Genomic DNA, 15,817 nt, shown 5'->3' with positions numbered 1-15,817 from the left:
AAAGTTGGCCCGGGCGCTGAGGATGGCTCTGTGGCCTCTGCCTCGGGTGCTAGAATGGCTCTGGTTGCAACAGAGCAACGCCCCAGATGGGCAGAGCATTGCCCCCTGGTGAATGTGCCGGGTGGATCCCGGTTGGGCGCATGCGGGAGTCTGTCTGACTGTCTCCCCGTTTCCAACTTCAGAAAAATGCAAAAACCTCAAACAAACCTGTGTTAACCTAGATGCACTAGAAAAATGGATAGGGCATGTAAAACAAGGATTTACTGACCTTTCAGGAATAAACTCAGAAGGGACTGAGTGGGCAAAGGAGCCTTGGAAATAGGTTTAGAGCAGGGGTAGTCAACCTTTTTATACCTACCGCCCACTTTTGTATCTCTGTTAGTAGTAAAATTTTCTAACTGCCCACTGGTTCCACAGTAATGGTGATTTATAAAGTAGGGAAGTAACTTTATAAAATTTATAAAGCAAAGTTACAGCAAGTTATTTATTTATTTATTTTTTTCATTTTTCCAAAGTTGGAAACGGGGAGGCAGACAGACTCCCACATGCGCCCGACCGGGATTCACCTGGCATGCCCACCAGGGGGCGATGCTTTGCCCCTCTGGGGCGTCGCTCTGTTGCGTCCAGAGCCATTCTAGCGCCTGAGGCAGAGGCCACAGAGCCATCCCCAGCGCCCGGGCCATCTTTGCTCCAATGGAGCCTTGCTGCGGGAGGGGAAGAGAGAGACAGAGAGGAAGGAGAGGGGGAGGGGTGGAGAAGCAAATGGCGCCTCTCTTGTGTGCCCTGGCCGGGAATCGAACTGGGGACTCCTGCACACCAGGCCGTCGCTCTACCGCTGAGCAACCGGCCAGGGCCGAGTTACAGCAAGTTAAAGCATATAATAATAATTACTTACCAAGTACTTTATGTTGGATTTCCACTAAGTTTGGCAGAATAAATCTTTATAAAGCAATTTACTATAGTTAAATCTATCTTTTTATTTATACTTTGGTTGCTCTGCTACCGCCCACCATGAAAGCTGGAACGCCCACTAGTGGGCGGTAGGGACCAGGTTGACTACCACTGGTTTAGAGGGTTAACCCAGGCTGAGCTGCTGCTGCCCATGGCTCCCTTGTTGCAAGTCTCAGGGGGTCCCTTAGAATGTAGGAGAAAGAGAGGAGCAAGGGAAACACACACCTAGGAAGAAGGGTGGGAGGAGGAAGGTGCAGGCCTGCTCCCGTGAGGGAGACTGCCTTTTTTTTTCTTTTTGACAGAAAGTTACCATATTTCCCCATGTATAAGACACACCTTAATTTGGGGGCCCAAAATTTGAAAAAAAAAAAAAGTATTATGTACAGTTATTGAACTTAATACATAAAAATGTATTATGTAAAGTTATTTATTCATCATAAAATTTATACAACTCCTCATCACTGTCAAAACTCCCATCCATTAGTTTGTCCTCATCTGTATCTAATGATGAATCACTATCTTCAACAATGAGTTCAAAGACAAGCACAAAAAAGCAGGAAATGCAAGTAAAAAATCTATAACCACTGTATAAGATACACCCAGTTTTTAGACCCCAAATTTTTCGAAAAAGGGTGCATCTTATACATGGGGAAATACAGTATTTAGAAAGTCACAGAAGTAAAAGAAATGGGCTCAGGAAACAAGTTACAGAGGCAAAAGTAGGGTCCTTGGAGCTTAGGAGCTTAGGAGAAAGTAAGGGGAGGGGGCAGACTGTGGCCTGCTTCCAGGAGGAAAAGACCTAGAACCCCTTTTCTGTTCACACAAGCCAATATTATAGATTCTTAGTGTCATGGAGGACTTGTTTTCTATTAATAGCTCTGTGCAAATATGGAATACCACTTAAGAGCAGTCCATTTATTTTTACCCTTGAAAATATTTCTGCTCAGCTTTTGAATCCTATTTTACATAAAACTTGAGAATATTATGCCTCGAAGGCCAACTGTGTGCTTGATACTCTTCAGTATGTTAAAAAAGAAATAACAGGCCTAGCCTGACCAGGTGGTGGCACAATGGATAGAGCATCGGACTGGGATGCAGAGAATCCAGGTTTGAAACCCTGAGGTCTTGGCTTGAGTGCAGGGTCACTTGCTCTGCTGTAGCCCCCCCACCCCCCCATCAAGGCACATATGAGAGAGCAATCAATGAACAACTAAGGAGCCAAAACAAAGAATTGATGCTTATCTCTCCCTTCCTGTCTGTCCATCCCTATCTGTCTCTGTCACACATACACACACAAAAAAGAGAAGAAATAACAGGCCTAAAAGGGAGTCATCTTTCCCCAAAACAGCAAATCAAGACTTAATTTCAAATTTGACCTCTCCCAGAAATAAACAATTGTTTATTTTTTAAGATTTTTATTTTTATTATTATTATTTTTTGTATTTTTCTGAAGATGGAACCGGAGAGGCAGTCAGACAGACTCCTGCATGTGCCCGACCAGGATCCACCCGGCATGCCCACCAGGGGGCGATGCTCTGCCCATCTGGGGTGTTGCTGTGTTGCAACCAGAGCCATTCTAGCGCCTGAGGCAGAGGCCATGGAGCCATCCTCAGCACCGGGCCATCTTTTGCTCCACTGGAGCCTTGGCTGCAGGAGGGGAAGAAAGAGACAGAGAGGAAGGAGAGGGGGAGGGGTGGAGAAGCAGATAGGCACTTCTCCTGTGTGCCCTGGCCGGGAATTGAACCCGGGACTCCCATATGCCAGGCTGACGCTCTACCACTGAGCCAACCTGCCAGGGCCTTAAGATTTTATTTATTGAATTTTACAGAGAAAGCAGAGGGGAAGGGAACAATAAATATCAACTCATAGGTGCTTCACTTTAGTTGTTCACTGATTGCTTGTCATATGTGTCTTGACCAGGAAACCTAGGGTTTCGAACTGGCGACCTCAGCATTTCAGGGTTGACACTTTATCTACTTGCCACTGCAGGTCAGGCAAAATGTGACCTTTGTGTTTTTATTAATTTAATTTTTTAAATTACAGTTTACATTTAGTATTATTTTGTATTCGTTTCTGGTGTGCAGCATAATGGCTAGACAATCATATACTTTACAGAGTCATTTCCTCAATACTTAAGAGTACCTACAACTGTAAATAGTTACTACAGTATTATTGAGTATATTCCCTAGCTGTACTTGACATCCCCGTGAATATTTTCTAACAATTTTGCTTATAATATTACAATAATCCCTTCACCTTTTTTGTTTGTTTTTTTGCAGAGACAGAGAGAGTCAGAGAGAGGGATAGACAAGGACAGACAGACAGGAACAGAGATGAGAAGCATCAATCATTAGCTTTTCATTGCGAGTTGCAACACCTTAGTTGTTCATTGATTGCTTTCTTATATGTGCCTTGACCACGGGCCTTCAGCAGACCGAGTAACCCCTTGCTGGAGCCAGCGACCTAGCGACCTTGGGCTCAAGCTGGTGAGCTTTTGCTCAAACCAAATGAGCCTGCGCTCAAGCTGGCAACCTCGGGGTCTCGAACCTGGGTCTTCCGCATTCCAATCCGACACTCTATCCACTGCGCCACTGCCCAGTCAGGCTATATTGATTTTTTTTTAAGAGAGAGAAAGGGGAAGAGAGAGACTCATTGATTTGATTTGATTTGTTGTTCCATCTATTTATGCATTAATTGGTCGATTTTTTTATGTGCCCTGATGATACTCTAATTGAGCTAGTAGGCCAGGGCACTCCTCAAGGTCTTTAACCCCCTCAAGAGTGTATATAATCTTTGTAAGGTATCCCCCCCACCCCTTGCTGAGGAAAAAGGAAGGGCATAGCCACGAAGTGTGGAATAATAAAAGCTTTATTTAGTACAGCACTTTCCAGATGATGTTCCCTGGTCCCGGGACAGAGGCCAGGGAAGTCACATGGATAAAACCACGTGGGGGGTATTTAAGGGTCATCTAGGGTGGTCGAGTTAATATGACCTGACGAAATCCCACTTGGTGGCGGACACTCTTTTCCCAAGGACTTCTGGGAAGTTTCTTTTGGTGCGCATGAGTGTGGGCAGTTCTAGCCAAAGTTCCTGGGTCTGGTTTCTCACGTGACCTTCTCCCATTGCTCACACCTTACATTCTGACCTTTTGTGTTAAATAGGGGCACTGCTATTCGTCTGGCTATTTCCTGCTGATTAGGGGTGTCATGGGGAGGGGGAGATTGGAAGGTGGTGGCTTTGAGGGGAGTCGCGAGGAACATCTGTTCCAACTGCCAGCAGTCCTGCATGGGGGCAAGCTTGAGGCGAGAGACGTGGTTAGAAATGAAGGTAGTATTGATTATGGGGGAACCCTTGGTAGTGAGGAAGATGTTGGCAGCTGTTTAGTGGTTTCGAGACTTTGTAGAGTGTTTCAACGTAGGAGGGGTACAGGGTATGATGGCATAACTAAGAAGGAGTGCGAAAATGGGATTCTGTCCAAACTGCATGTCAGAGGTGGTATGTGAAGGGGAAAAAAAGGGGTCCCATTCACTCCCATACTGAGACCCGGGAGGGAACTAGAGGTCCAGAGTGTGATGGAAAAACAGAGAAGGCAGCTCCCATGTCCACAAGAAATGAGAGATGGACTTACCCGCTATTTGCAGCATTACCCTGGGCTTGGCGAGGGTGATAGGAGTCTTTAAGTCCAGGTCACGTCAGTTGTCCATGAGGCTGAGGAGTTTGAGCGGTGGGCCTGCCTGGCTGGCTTGGCCTCCCATTTGGGTGGCTTGTCCTCCACATAGAGGCGCTGAGGAGAATCCTGTTGCCCAAAGAGGCAATTGCTCCACCAGTGACCGGACTGCTTGCAGTTGGGGCAGGGGCACTGTCGGGACCAGTGACCCTCCTTGCCACATTTAAAGCAAGCTCCTGGTGGGATTCCTCCTTGCGGCCTGGACTTGGGTCTGGCACCTCCTGTGCCTTGCCCCTGTTGCTCTGCCGGCCTCAGGGCTGCCACAATAGCCTGGCTTTGGAGAGTTACCTTCTGCTGCATGTGGGCCTGGCGAACAGCCTTGGCCTTTTTCTACTAGCCGCAACCATTAAAAACTTTAAATGCCATGTTCACAGGTCTCGGATAGGGGTTTGGGGTTGAGAATAAGAGGAGGAACTTATTCTGGGGAGCCCGGAACCCAGATCCAACCAGAAACGCTGGAGCCAGAGGCAGGACAAGACCAGGCCTTCCTGCAAGAAGACTGGGGTTGGGCCATGGGGTCAAGGAGTCCTGCAAACTGGTGTAAGGGCCAATGGCAGGCTGAGAATGGCCTGACGGAGGACGAGTTTAAGAACACAGTGGAGAAGGGAGGGGCCCCTGGCCAGCAGGGGAGGAGAAAGAGAGACTGGTATTTGCAGGTGAATGAGAAACAGGATCCAGCGAAGGGTGGAGAGGGAGCTCTTGGAGGGAAGAGACCCGAGTGAAGAGGTCTGCAGAGGGACCAGAGAGGGGTCTGGAGAGGGGTGCCCCCGAGGTTCAGGCAAGAGGGGGAGAGAGTTGGGGGTCGGGCGAAGGAGGATAGATCAGGAGTGGAGGGTTTAGGTGAGGTTTCTCTGGCCAAAATGGGCCTGCACCATGTAGCAGGCGGCACAGGGATTAGGACGGGAGCGCAAATAACTAGAAGCCCTGAATGTAAGGGATCTCCAACCAGTTCCCAGTTCTTTGGCGATAGTTAAATTGGTGAAGGTGTTAAAATCGAAAGTCCCTTCATGAGACTACCTGGTTTGATTATGCAGTGGGTTCTGTATCCTGGCCACAGCGGAGAAGGACAGTTTCTTCTTTAGGGAGGGAGAGATTTCAGATAAGGCACTCCAGGAGTGTTTTTGGATTAGGTTTAGATTCCTGTGCCCTCACAGCTGCCCTCAGTCCTTGTAGTGGTCAGAGATGAGAATTGGCATCCCACGACTCAAGCTCTGCCACCGAACAGATAAGTAAAATGGATGTGCTTGGGACGTCTCCATGGGCACACACGCACTCGGAACAGAAAAGAAGTCACTGACACAGCTGCGATTTTGGACAAGGATTCTCAGCGGAAAGAACTGAGGGGAGGCTGGAGGCAGGGGACTTACTGCACCGTGTGCTGAAGGTCAGAGATCCTGGTTCTTCCTCGGAAGGGAAGGGGAAAGGAGCAGTCTCTTGCGGACTTCAACTCCCCCCGGGTTTCGGCACCAAATGTAAGGTATTTTTCCCTGCCGAAGAAGAAGGAAGGGCGTAGCCACAAAGTGGAATAATAAAAGCTTTGTTTAGTACAGTGCTTCCCAACGACGACGTTCCCTGGTCCTGGGGACAGAGGCCAGGGAAGTCACACGGATAAAACCGTGGGGGGGGTATTAACCGTCTAGGGTGGTTGAGTTAATATGATGTGACGAAATCTCACTGGCTGGCGGACAGTCACTCTTTTCCCAAGGACTCTGGGAAGTTTCTTTTGGTGCACATGGGTGTGGGCGATTCTAGCCAAAGTTCCCGGGTCTGGTTTCTCACGTGACCTTTCTCCATTGCCCACACCTTACAATCTTTTTTCTTTTTTTTTTTTTTTTTTTTTACAGAGACAGAGAGAGTCAGAGAGAGGGATAGACAGGGTCAGACAGACAGGAACAGAGAGATGAGAAGCACCAATCATTAGTGTTTCGTTGTGCATTGCAACACCTTAATTGTTCATTGATTGCTTTCTCATACGTGCCTTGACTGTGGGCCTTCAGCAGACCGAGTAACCCCTTACTCAAGCCAGTGACCTTGGGCTCAAGCTGGTGAGCTTTTGCTCAAACCAGATGAGCCCTTGCTCAAGCTGGCGACCTCGGAGTCTCAAACCTGGGTCCTCTGCATCCCAGTCCGACGCTCTATCCACTGCGCCACTGCCTGGTCAGGCACCTTACAATCTTAACTAATCTCTAATCCAATTCCTACCTTGCTTTCTCCTACCTGCATGTGATCTTTTTTGCCTTCCTTCATTCCAAATTTATAAAAAGAAACTGCAACCTATTATTCTCAGGAGTATTTGAGATCTTGCTTCCCCATATGTCATCAGTTTTGGCTCAGATAAACTTCACAAAAATTCTCTAGGTTTGGACATTTTTTACGTCAACAGGGTAAAAAATAAAACAAATGTGAACAGAGATAAAGTTTGGGAGGAATACTGAACAATATGCCAGAGAGAGAGGTAAACATATTTTTGTAAGATAGGTAGGTGTACAACTAACTAGTAAAAGTTAACTTTGCTTAGAAAAATGGGTAAAGTACATCAAGTCACATGGCCAGTAAACACGGAAACCTGGCAAAGATTTTTTAAATGGCAGAATGCTTAATGTTGCGATGGATGCAGTACGTTGATACATTGCTGGTGAAAAGAGGGGGATGTAAGATGGTCGTGGGCTTTCTTTCTTTCTTTATTTTTTTTTTTGAGGGACGGAGGGGGGAGAGGGAGAAAAAGAAGTATCGATCCTTTGCTCTACTTTAGTTATGCATCCATTGATTGCTTCTCATAGGTGCCTTGACTAGGGATTCAGCTGGCAACAACAGGATCCCGGGCTCGAGCCTGTGACCATGGGATCAAACCAGCAACCTTGGGTTTTGAATGGTGGCACTCCAGTTCAATGCTTTATCCACTGTGCCACCACCAGCCAGGCAGCAGAACCTCTAAAAAAATTTTTTTTTCAAAAAATTTTAATTTTGTATTTTTCTGAAGTTGGAAACGGGGAGGCAGTCAGACAGACTCCTGCATGTGCCTGAAAATTTTTAATGTTTAGTAATCCTGCCTACAGGTCTCTCCCAAGGAAATAATCAGATGTGTGTGACACACACACACACACACACATGGATGGATATCACATCATTATTTGTAATGACTAAGAAACCTGGAAACTGTTTCCTGACCAGGCAGTGGTGCAGTGGTGCAGCTGAGGACCCAGGTTCAGAACCCCAAGGTCACTTGCTTGAGCATGGGCTCACCAGCTTGAGTGCAGGATTGCTGACTGAGTGTGGGATTATAGAAATGACCCCATGGTTGTTGGCTTGAGCAAGGGGTCACTAGCTCAGCTGGAGCCGACTGATCAAGGCACGTCTGAGAAAGCAATCAGTGTACAACCAGAGTTGCAACTATGAGTTGATGCTTCTAATCTCTCTCCCTTTCTCTTTCTCTCTCTCTTTCTCTCACTAAAATATATATTTTATATATATCCTATATATATAAAATATTTATATATATAAAATAAATAAATAAAACCTAGAAATTGTCTGACCAGGCGATGCCGTAGTGGATAGAGTGGCCTGGGACACTGAGGACCCGTGTTCAAAACCCTGAGGTCTCTGGCTTGAGTGTGGGCTCATCTGGCTTGAGTGTGGGATCATAGACATGACCCCATGGTCACTGGCTTGAGCCCAGGTTGCTGGCTTGAGCAAGGAATCACTGGCTTGGTTTGAGCCCCCCGGTCAAGGCACATATGAAAAAACAATCAATGAACAACTAAGATGCTGCAACTATGAGTTGTTGCTTCTCATCTCTCTCCCTTCCTGTCTGTCTCTCTTTCTCCCTTGGGGGAAAAATAAACAGATACCTGGAAATTGTCTAAATGTTTATTGTTAGGGAAATGAATGTGTGGTATACCAGTACAATAGACAGTTAAGTCACTAAGAGTGGGAATTTTTGTGCAACTCTTAATGACATGAAAAACGTTCAGATTGTAGGGGCAAAGACAGAATACAAACTTTTATGCACATTGCCTGACCTGGAATGCTGAGATCACTGGTTTGAAACCCTGGGCTTGCCCAGTCAAGGCACGTATGAGAAGTAACTACTACAAGTTGATGCTTCCTGCTCCTCCCCCTGCCTTTCTCTATATGTCTCTCTAAATTCAATCAATAAAATCTTAAATAAAGATTTTTATGTACATAGAAGAAAAACAGAGGAAAGATTAGGGTAGTAGCCTGACCAGGTGGTGGCACAGTGGATAGAGCGTCGGACTGGGATGCGGAAGGACCCAGGTTCGAGACCCCGAGGTCGCCAGCTTGAGCGCGGGCTCATCTGGCTTGAGCAAAAGAGCTCACCAGCTTAGACCCAAGGTCGCTGGCTCCAGCAGGGGGTTATTCGGTCTGCTGAAGGCCCGTGGTCAAGGCACATGTGAGAAAGCAATCAATGAACAACTAAGAAGTCGCAAGCGCAACGAGAAACTGATGATTGAAGCTTCTCATCTCTCTCCGTTCCTGTCTGTCTGTCCCTGTCTATCTCTGCCTCTGTAAAAAAAAAAAAAAAAAAAAAAAAAAAAAAAAAAAAAAAAAAAAAAAAAGATTAGGGTAGTAAATATAGCAATCGATCTAATCTTCAGCTTTCTTAGAACTCAGCCCTGAATGGTTTTTGGGATGGAGTCCCAGAGGATATCTGAGGAGCAGTTTTCTGTTCTCACAGGTAGTTGTTTACCTAGTTGCCAAGGGAGCAGAGGTCTTTGTTTTCATCACAGTTCTAGCCAAGCAACTATGGTTTGGGCTTAAAGATGGTCTGGTGGAGGGAGAAAGACAGGTAATTATGCTCTAGTTGTCACTGCATATTCCATCTATCTGGGTCTTCTGACTAGTACAGAGATAGACACACTGCTATTATAGCATTGCTTCAGAAAATGTTCTTTGTCTTTAAACTGCCAAGTTTAGATGGTAAATCAGGAATAGGGAGCTGGCTTTATTCATCTCCATATCACAAGAATGGGTTCTTCTAGGTACTTTTTTTATTATTATTACTTTTTTATTTTTTAGTGAGAGGAGGGGAGGCAGAGAGACAGATTCCTGCATGCACCCCAACTGGATTCACCTGGCAAGCCCAGCAGGTGGTGATGCTCTGCCCATCTGGGGCTGTTACAACCCAGCCATTGTTTAGCACCTGAGGCAGAGGCCACTGAGCCATCCTCAGCGCCCAGGGCCAATTCACTCCAATTGAGCCATGGCTGCAGGAGGGGAGAGAGAGAGAGAGCAAGTTCCAATTGGCCAGGAACTCTAGGTGCTTTTTAAAATGAGTAAATTGCCTTACCTGTTGCTTCAGTCTCTTGGTGAGGTACTAGTAAATTAGGTTGTAACATATATCCTTTACGTATCTTGGGTTTTAATCTCTCCTCGGTTTCCATCTTCAGATAACTGGTATCAGTGGGAACCGAATTAAAAAGAAATCGGATGGCTTTTTATGAGATTCCTATACTGTGCAAGAGCACAAGAATACTTAAGGAAGAAAGTATACATGTAGGAAGGCGGCTGGGAATGTATGAGGCAAAAGGGAAGGGTTTTGTTTGTTCCCTATTTTTGTTGTCTGTCTCTGCTTTTTAAGATTGTAGAAGCAGTTAGAAGTCTCTAACAATTGGTGTAACATTTAAGCATATGCAACTACTAAGTGTTCATTAAATTTTATTAGCATAGGAAAATTCCAGTAGAAGCATTGTTTGCTAATATAAAACTAAATATTGGTAACAGTTTCTTTCCCTGAGGGTGGTCCAAATACGGGAATGGAGCTGTTTGCATGGTACATTCAGGGTACTCAATAGAGCGGTCATTCCCCTTTCTTCTGTTAGGTCAGAAAAGGCCTATTTCTGAGGAACAAAATCCCTAAGATTTGTTAAGGAAATGTTTCATAAAAAATTCCCTCAGCCGGGTCTGTAACTGATTTGGCCTTGGGGTCTGACTTCAAAGCCCTGTAATACCACACCATGGCTTTTGAAGCCAAATTCCCAGCTGTCTGTTCATGTCTTTCACAATCCAGCTTTGTTCATTCTGGTAACTGGTCTGGGTCTCTCCCCACCCTTCTTTGTAGCTGATGACAGTATTTTCACTATGTGTCCACTAGGCTAAGCATGACTGATTTTTCTTCTGCTAGTCTGACATGGGTATGGTTGAAAATTATTTCTGTGTAAGTTAAGGATGAAAAGATAAGTTATGTTTACAAACAGCATTAGATGTAAAGTGTTAAACCCCTTGCCCCTCAAAGGGTTTAGTAATATCCACAGCTGGGCTTCAGTGAACAGTTTAGCTAAGGCCACAAAGTAAACCAGCATCAGAGCTTTAAATTCTGGACTCCAGTCTGGCGGCCTGGTCACTAAAATGTGCCCCATCAGCATTTGAAAGAATAAAGGCCATCAACTGAAAAAGAAAAATGTGTTTGGATAGGTTCTTTTGAAAATTATCTGTGTGTACACATACATCAGTATCATGTGCTTTGTGGTACAACATTTCAACAAGGATATGGTGGTGTTAGAAACTAACTCTAAAATGTATGAGTTTATTTTAGCTCTGTGATTCCTAGGGCAGCACTTACATCACTAATACTAATTTGCTGCTTATTGAACTGGATGACTAGTGCTCCTGTCTTCTTCTAAACACCTGTAGGAGTGACCAGGGGATGCACTGAAAGTCACTTTGATAGAGTTGTACACTTGAAACCTACATAATCTTATTGACCATTGTCACCCCAATAAATTTAATTTGAAAATCAAGAACCAATGATCCACAGACTTGAAGGCACAGTAAGAATTTGGGTTTTAGGCCCTGGCTACATAGCTTGGTTGGTTAGAGCTCATCCCATTATATAAAGGTTGTCAGTTCAATCCCTGGTCAGTGCACATACAGAAACAGATTGATGTTTCTGTCTTTCTCTTCCACTTCCACCTCTCTGAAATCAATAAATTAAAAAAAAAAGATTTTGGATTTTAACCTATCATCAAGGGATGCCACAAGAAGGTTCTAATCAGTGGAAACCAATAATGTCATCAAGATGCATATAGCTTTAAGTTAAGACTCAGAATATTTTGCTTAAAAAAAGTCACTTTCTCAGGGTCTTTTTGGTTTTTGCTTTTAGATTTTATTTATTTATTTTAGATAGGAGAGGGAGGGGGAGGGAGGGAGAGAGAGAGAGAGAGAGAGAGAGAGAGAGAGAGAGAGAGAGAGAGAAAGAGAAAGAGAGAAAGAGAGAAAGAAGTGGGGGAGGAGTAGGAAGCATTAACTCCCACATGTGCCTTGACCAGGCAAGCCCAGGGTTTCAAACCAGAGGTCTCAGTGTTCTAGGTTGACACTTGATCTACTGCGCCACCACAGGTCAAGCCTCAGTTTTTTGTTTGTTTGTTTTGTATTTTTCCGAAGTTGGAAACGGGGAGGCAGTCAGACAGACTCCCACATGCGCCCGAGCGGGATCCAACTGGCACGCCCACCAGGGGGCGATGCTCTGCCCATCTGGGGCGTCGCTCTGTTGCATCCAGAGCCACTCTAGTGCCTGAGGCAGAGGCCACGGAGCCATCCTCAGTGCCAGGTCAAACTTTGCTCCAATAGAGCCTTGGCTGCGGGAAGGGAAAAGAGAGACAGAGAGGAAGGAGAGGGGGAGGGGTGGAGAAGCAGATGGGCGCTTCTACTGTGTGCCCTGGCCAGGAATCGAACCCGGGACTCCTGCACGCCAGGCCGACGCTCTACCACTGAGCCAACCAGCCAGGGCCCTCAGTTTGTTTTTAATGGTACTGTCTTATTCATAGTATCTCTTTGTTTTTAGAGTAAGCCCCAGTCTCCAAAGAGAATTACTTCCTTTCCCATCAGCAGTGGCTCTAAAGAAAATGGGATCCATGAGGAACAAGACCAAGAGCCACAGGATCTCTTTGCAGGTAAGTATGGACTCAACAGTTGTCCTAGGAATCTTCTAAATTACTGAGTTAAATTCCCCCCCTCCCCCTGAAAATACATATCTATGTTTGGAAGCATAACTCTAGGATTGTGGTGGATTCCAAACATATAAAATGCAGTTCTTGCCATCAAGATTCTTGCAGGTTTAGGAAATAAGACATAAATATCTTACTTAAGAATGTGAGTTAGATAAACTATTAAACAGTAATATAAATGTGGCCAGAAGAATGTTAGAAATTCTAAGTCATGGGAGCTCAGAGGGGTCTGAGATCAGACTTAAGCAGGGGCTTTTATGACCAAGGTTCATAGTAAGAAATACATTTTGTGTCATGATCCAAAATATATACATACTTGTATAAAACTGAAACAAGTTTTATTAAATATGTTGCTCTTACTACTTTCAATACAGTCTGAAATCCTTTATTCTTTTCTTTAATGCCATTTGCAACCCATTAAATTGATTCAAAATTCACCAAGTGAGCCACAATCTGCAGTTAGAAAAACACTAGTATAGGGCCCTGGCCTGTTGGCTCAGCGGTAGAGCGTCGGCCTGGCGTGCGGGGGACCCGGGTTCGATTCCCAGCCAGGGCACATAGGAGAAGCGCCCATTTGCTTCTCCACCCCCATCCCCTCCTTCCTCTCTGTCTCTCTCTTCCCCTCCCGCAGCCAAGGCTCCATCGGAGCAAAGATGGCCCGGGTGCTGGGGATGGCTCCTTGGCCTCTGCCCCAGGCGCTAGAGTGGCTCTGGTCACGGCAGAGCGACCCCCCGGAGGGGCAGAGCATCGCCTCCTGGTGGGTGTGCCGGGTAGATCCCGGTCGGGCGCATGCGTGAGTCTGTCTGACTGCCTCCCCGTTTCCAGCTTCGGAAAAATACAAAAAAAAAAAAAAAAAAAGAAGAATGGGTGCAGTGGTTGGGAGGAAGTAAAAAGTATGTTTGAGGGACAGTCAGTAAACCTGGTGGGCCAGAGGAGGGTCCTTGGAGAAGCTGTGGGCGATAGGACTGGAAATGGAGTTCAGGAGGGTTTCATTCATTCATTTACTTATTTTGGTTTAACATTTTCCAAATTTTTTATTATTTATTTATTTGTTTTTAAAAAGAGAGGAAGAGAGAGAAACATTGATTTGTTGTTCCTCTTGTTTTTGCATTCATTGGTTGTTTCTTGTGTGTGCCCTGACTGGGGATCGAACCAGCAGACTTGCTGTGTTGGACTGATGCTCTAACCAACTGAGCTGCCTGACTAGGGCCTTTTTTTTTAGAAAATTAAATATAATGGAGTGACATTGATGAATAAAAGGACATAGGTTTCAGGTAAACGTCTCTATAGCATTTGAACTGTTGATTGTGTTATGTGTCCATCACCCAAAGTCAAATCATTTTCCATCACCATATATTTGTTCCTCTTTACTCCCCTCCTCTTCCCCCTTCCCAGGGCCTTTTCTTAAATTTAAATTTTTTATTGAATTTATTGGAGTGCTGTTGGTTAATAAAATTATATAGGTTTCAGGTGTACAATTCTATAATACATCATCTGTATACTGTATTGTGTGCTCACCACCCCAAGTCAAGTCTCCTTCTAGTTTGGAAGGACTAATAATTCAGTTAAATTTTCGTCCTAGTGACAATTAAGAACCATTGGCAGTTTTGAATAAGGAACGTGATACTGGCATGGCAACATAATGTTTTAGGAAGACTGATCTAGTGGAATTATATAAAATGGAATGCCATGGCCAAAGGCTAGAGACTTCAGAAGGCATACACAAATTAGTTCAGGAGTGCAATGACAAATGACAAAGCGAAAATAAGTGATGGAAGTAGGAAGGGAAAGGTGAAACGTTTCTTTTTTATTTATTCATTTTAGAGAGGAGAGGGAGAGACAGAGAGAGAGAAGGGGGGGGGAGGGAGCTGGAAGCATCAACTCCCATATATGCCTTGACCAGGCAAGCCCAGGGTTTTGTGAAACGTTTCAAAAAAGAAATCAACAAATTCTTGTGTTAGGGATTGGATATAATGGGTGTCCAAAAATCAGGATTGAAGACAGAGTTAAAGATTTCAAGTCCAAGGATTGAGAAGAAAATGATACTGTTTGAGAACTACATTGTAGAGAAGAAACTGGCTTTGAGGGGAAATTGAGTTTGGGTTTTAGATATTTTAAATCTGAAATGCAAAGGGAAACACCCAGGAGGTGATTTGAACTGTGGCACTCTACCTGTAGCAAGAGGGAGGTACTGGAGAAAGGGGATCTTCGCAGGGGTTGAAGCTGCCGTGGCAGTGGGATCCTTCAAGAAGAGAAGGGTGAGGAAGGGGTGAGATGAGAGGGTGGAGGGTAAGATTTTAGGAAGACTCACATTAGAATTCAGCTAGAAAATTTAAAAGACATAAAAGGGAAAAGGAGGTGAGAAAGTCAATAAAGATTTAGAAGATTATCGTGTTCCTTTTGTCTTTTTTTTGTGTGGCAGAGACAGAGTCAGAGAGAGGGACAGATAGGGACAGACAACAGAAAGGAAGAGAGATGAGAAACATCAATTCTTTGTTGCAGTTCCTTAGTTATTCATTGATTTTTCATGTATGCCGTGATGGGGGGGGGGGGCTACAGCAGACCGAGTGACCTCTTGCTCGAGCCAGCGACCTTGGGCTCAAGCTGGTGAGCTTTGCTCAAACCAGATGAGCCCGCGCTCAGACTGGCCACTTTGGAGTCTCAAACCTGGGTCCTCCATGTCCCAGTCCAACACTCTATCCACTGCGCCACCGCCTGGTCAGGCCCCTTTGTCTCTTGTAACTTAAAGTGCATGCTATTCATTCTGATACTATTTTTTGATAAAGTTTCTGGAGGAAAAGTACAAAATAATGAATTGTCTTTAGATATATGGCAGGTTGAAGAGAGGTTTTTCTGTCTTTGGGACCTGAACATATGATCTTTCCTTATTCAAAGACCTGAAATGTTAGTGTAACTGAGTTACCTCCATGATTGTATTTTATGTACATGAACATACAGAAGATCCCTATTAGGGACATACCTTTTACTCATGAGGAATCTGATTTGCTTCATTCCCTTACTACCTGCCTCACCATTAAGAAAGGATCATAAAATACCTATAGAAAAGAATGCTTACAGTGAGACATTTAGTTTAGTGCTTGAGTAACTTCTCAGATGTTTTTAACTATTGACTGGAAATTACAATGTTCTGATTGTATTTTCGACATGATTCATT

The 15,817-nt window shown here is 44.8% G+C and overlaps 1 protein-coding gene across 1 annotated transcript in view; it reads left to right on the top strand.

Moving 5' to 3' along the window:
• The window catches only part of SNX1 (sorting nexin 1), a 47,779-nt gene that overhangs the window by 11,426 nt on the left and 20,536 nt on the right, over positions 1–15,817 (top strand). The window contains exon 2 of the mRNA XM_066273994.1: positions 12,480–12,588. Coding sequence (XP_066130091.1) covers positions 12,480–12,588 — 109 coding nt within the window. The remainder of the gene's footprint in view (positions 1–12,479; positions 12,589–15,817) is intronic.

Source organism: Saccopteryx bilineata, chromosome 4 (assembly GCF_036850765.1).
Source record: "Saccopteryx bilineata isolate mSacBil1 chromosome 4, mSacBil1_pri_phased_curated, whole genome shotgun sequence".
NCBI classification, from domain to species: Eukaryota; Metazoa; Chordata; class Mammalia; order Chiroptera; family Emballonuridae; genus Saccopteryx; species Saccopteryx bilineata.
This window is presented reverse-complemented; position numbering and strand designations above follow the sequence as displayed.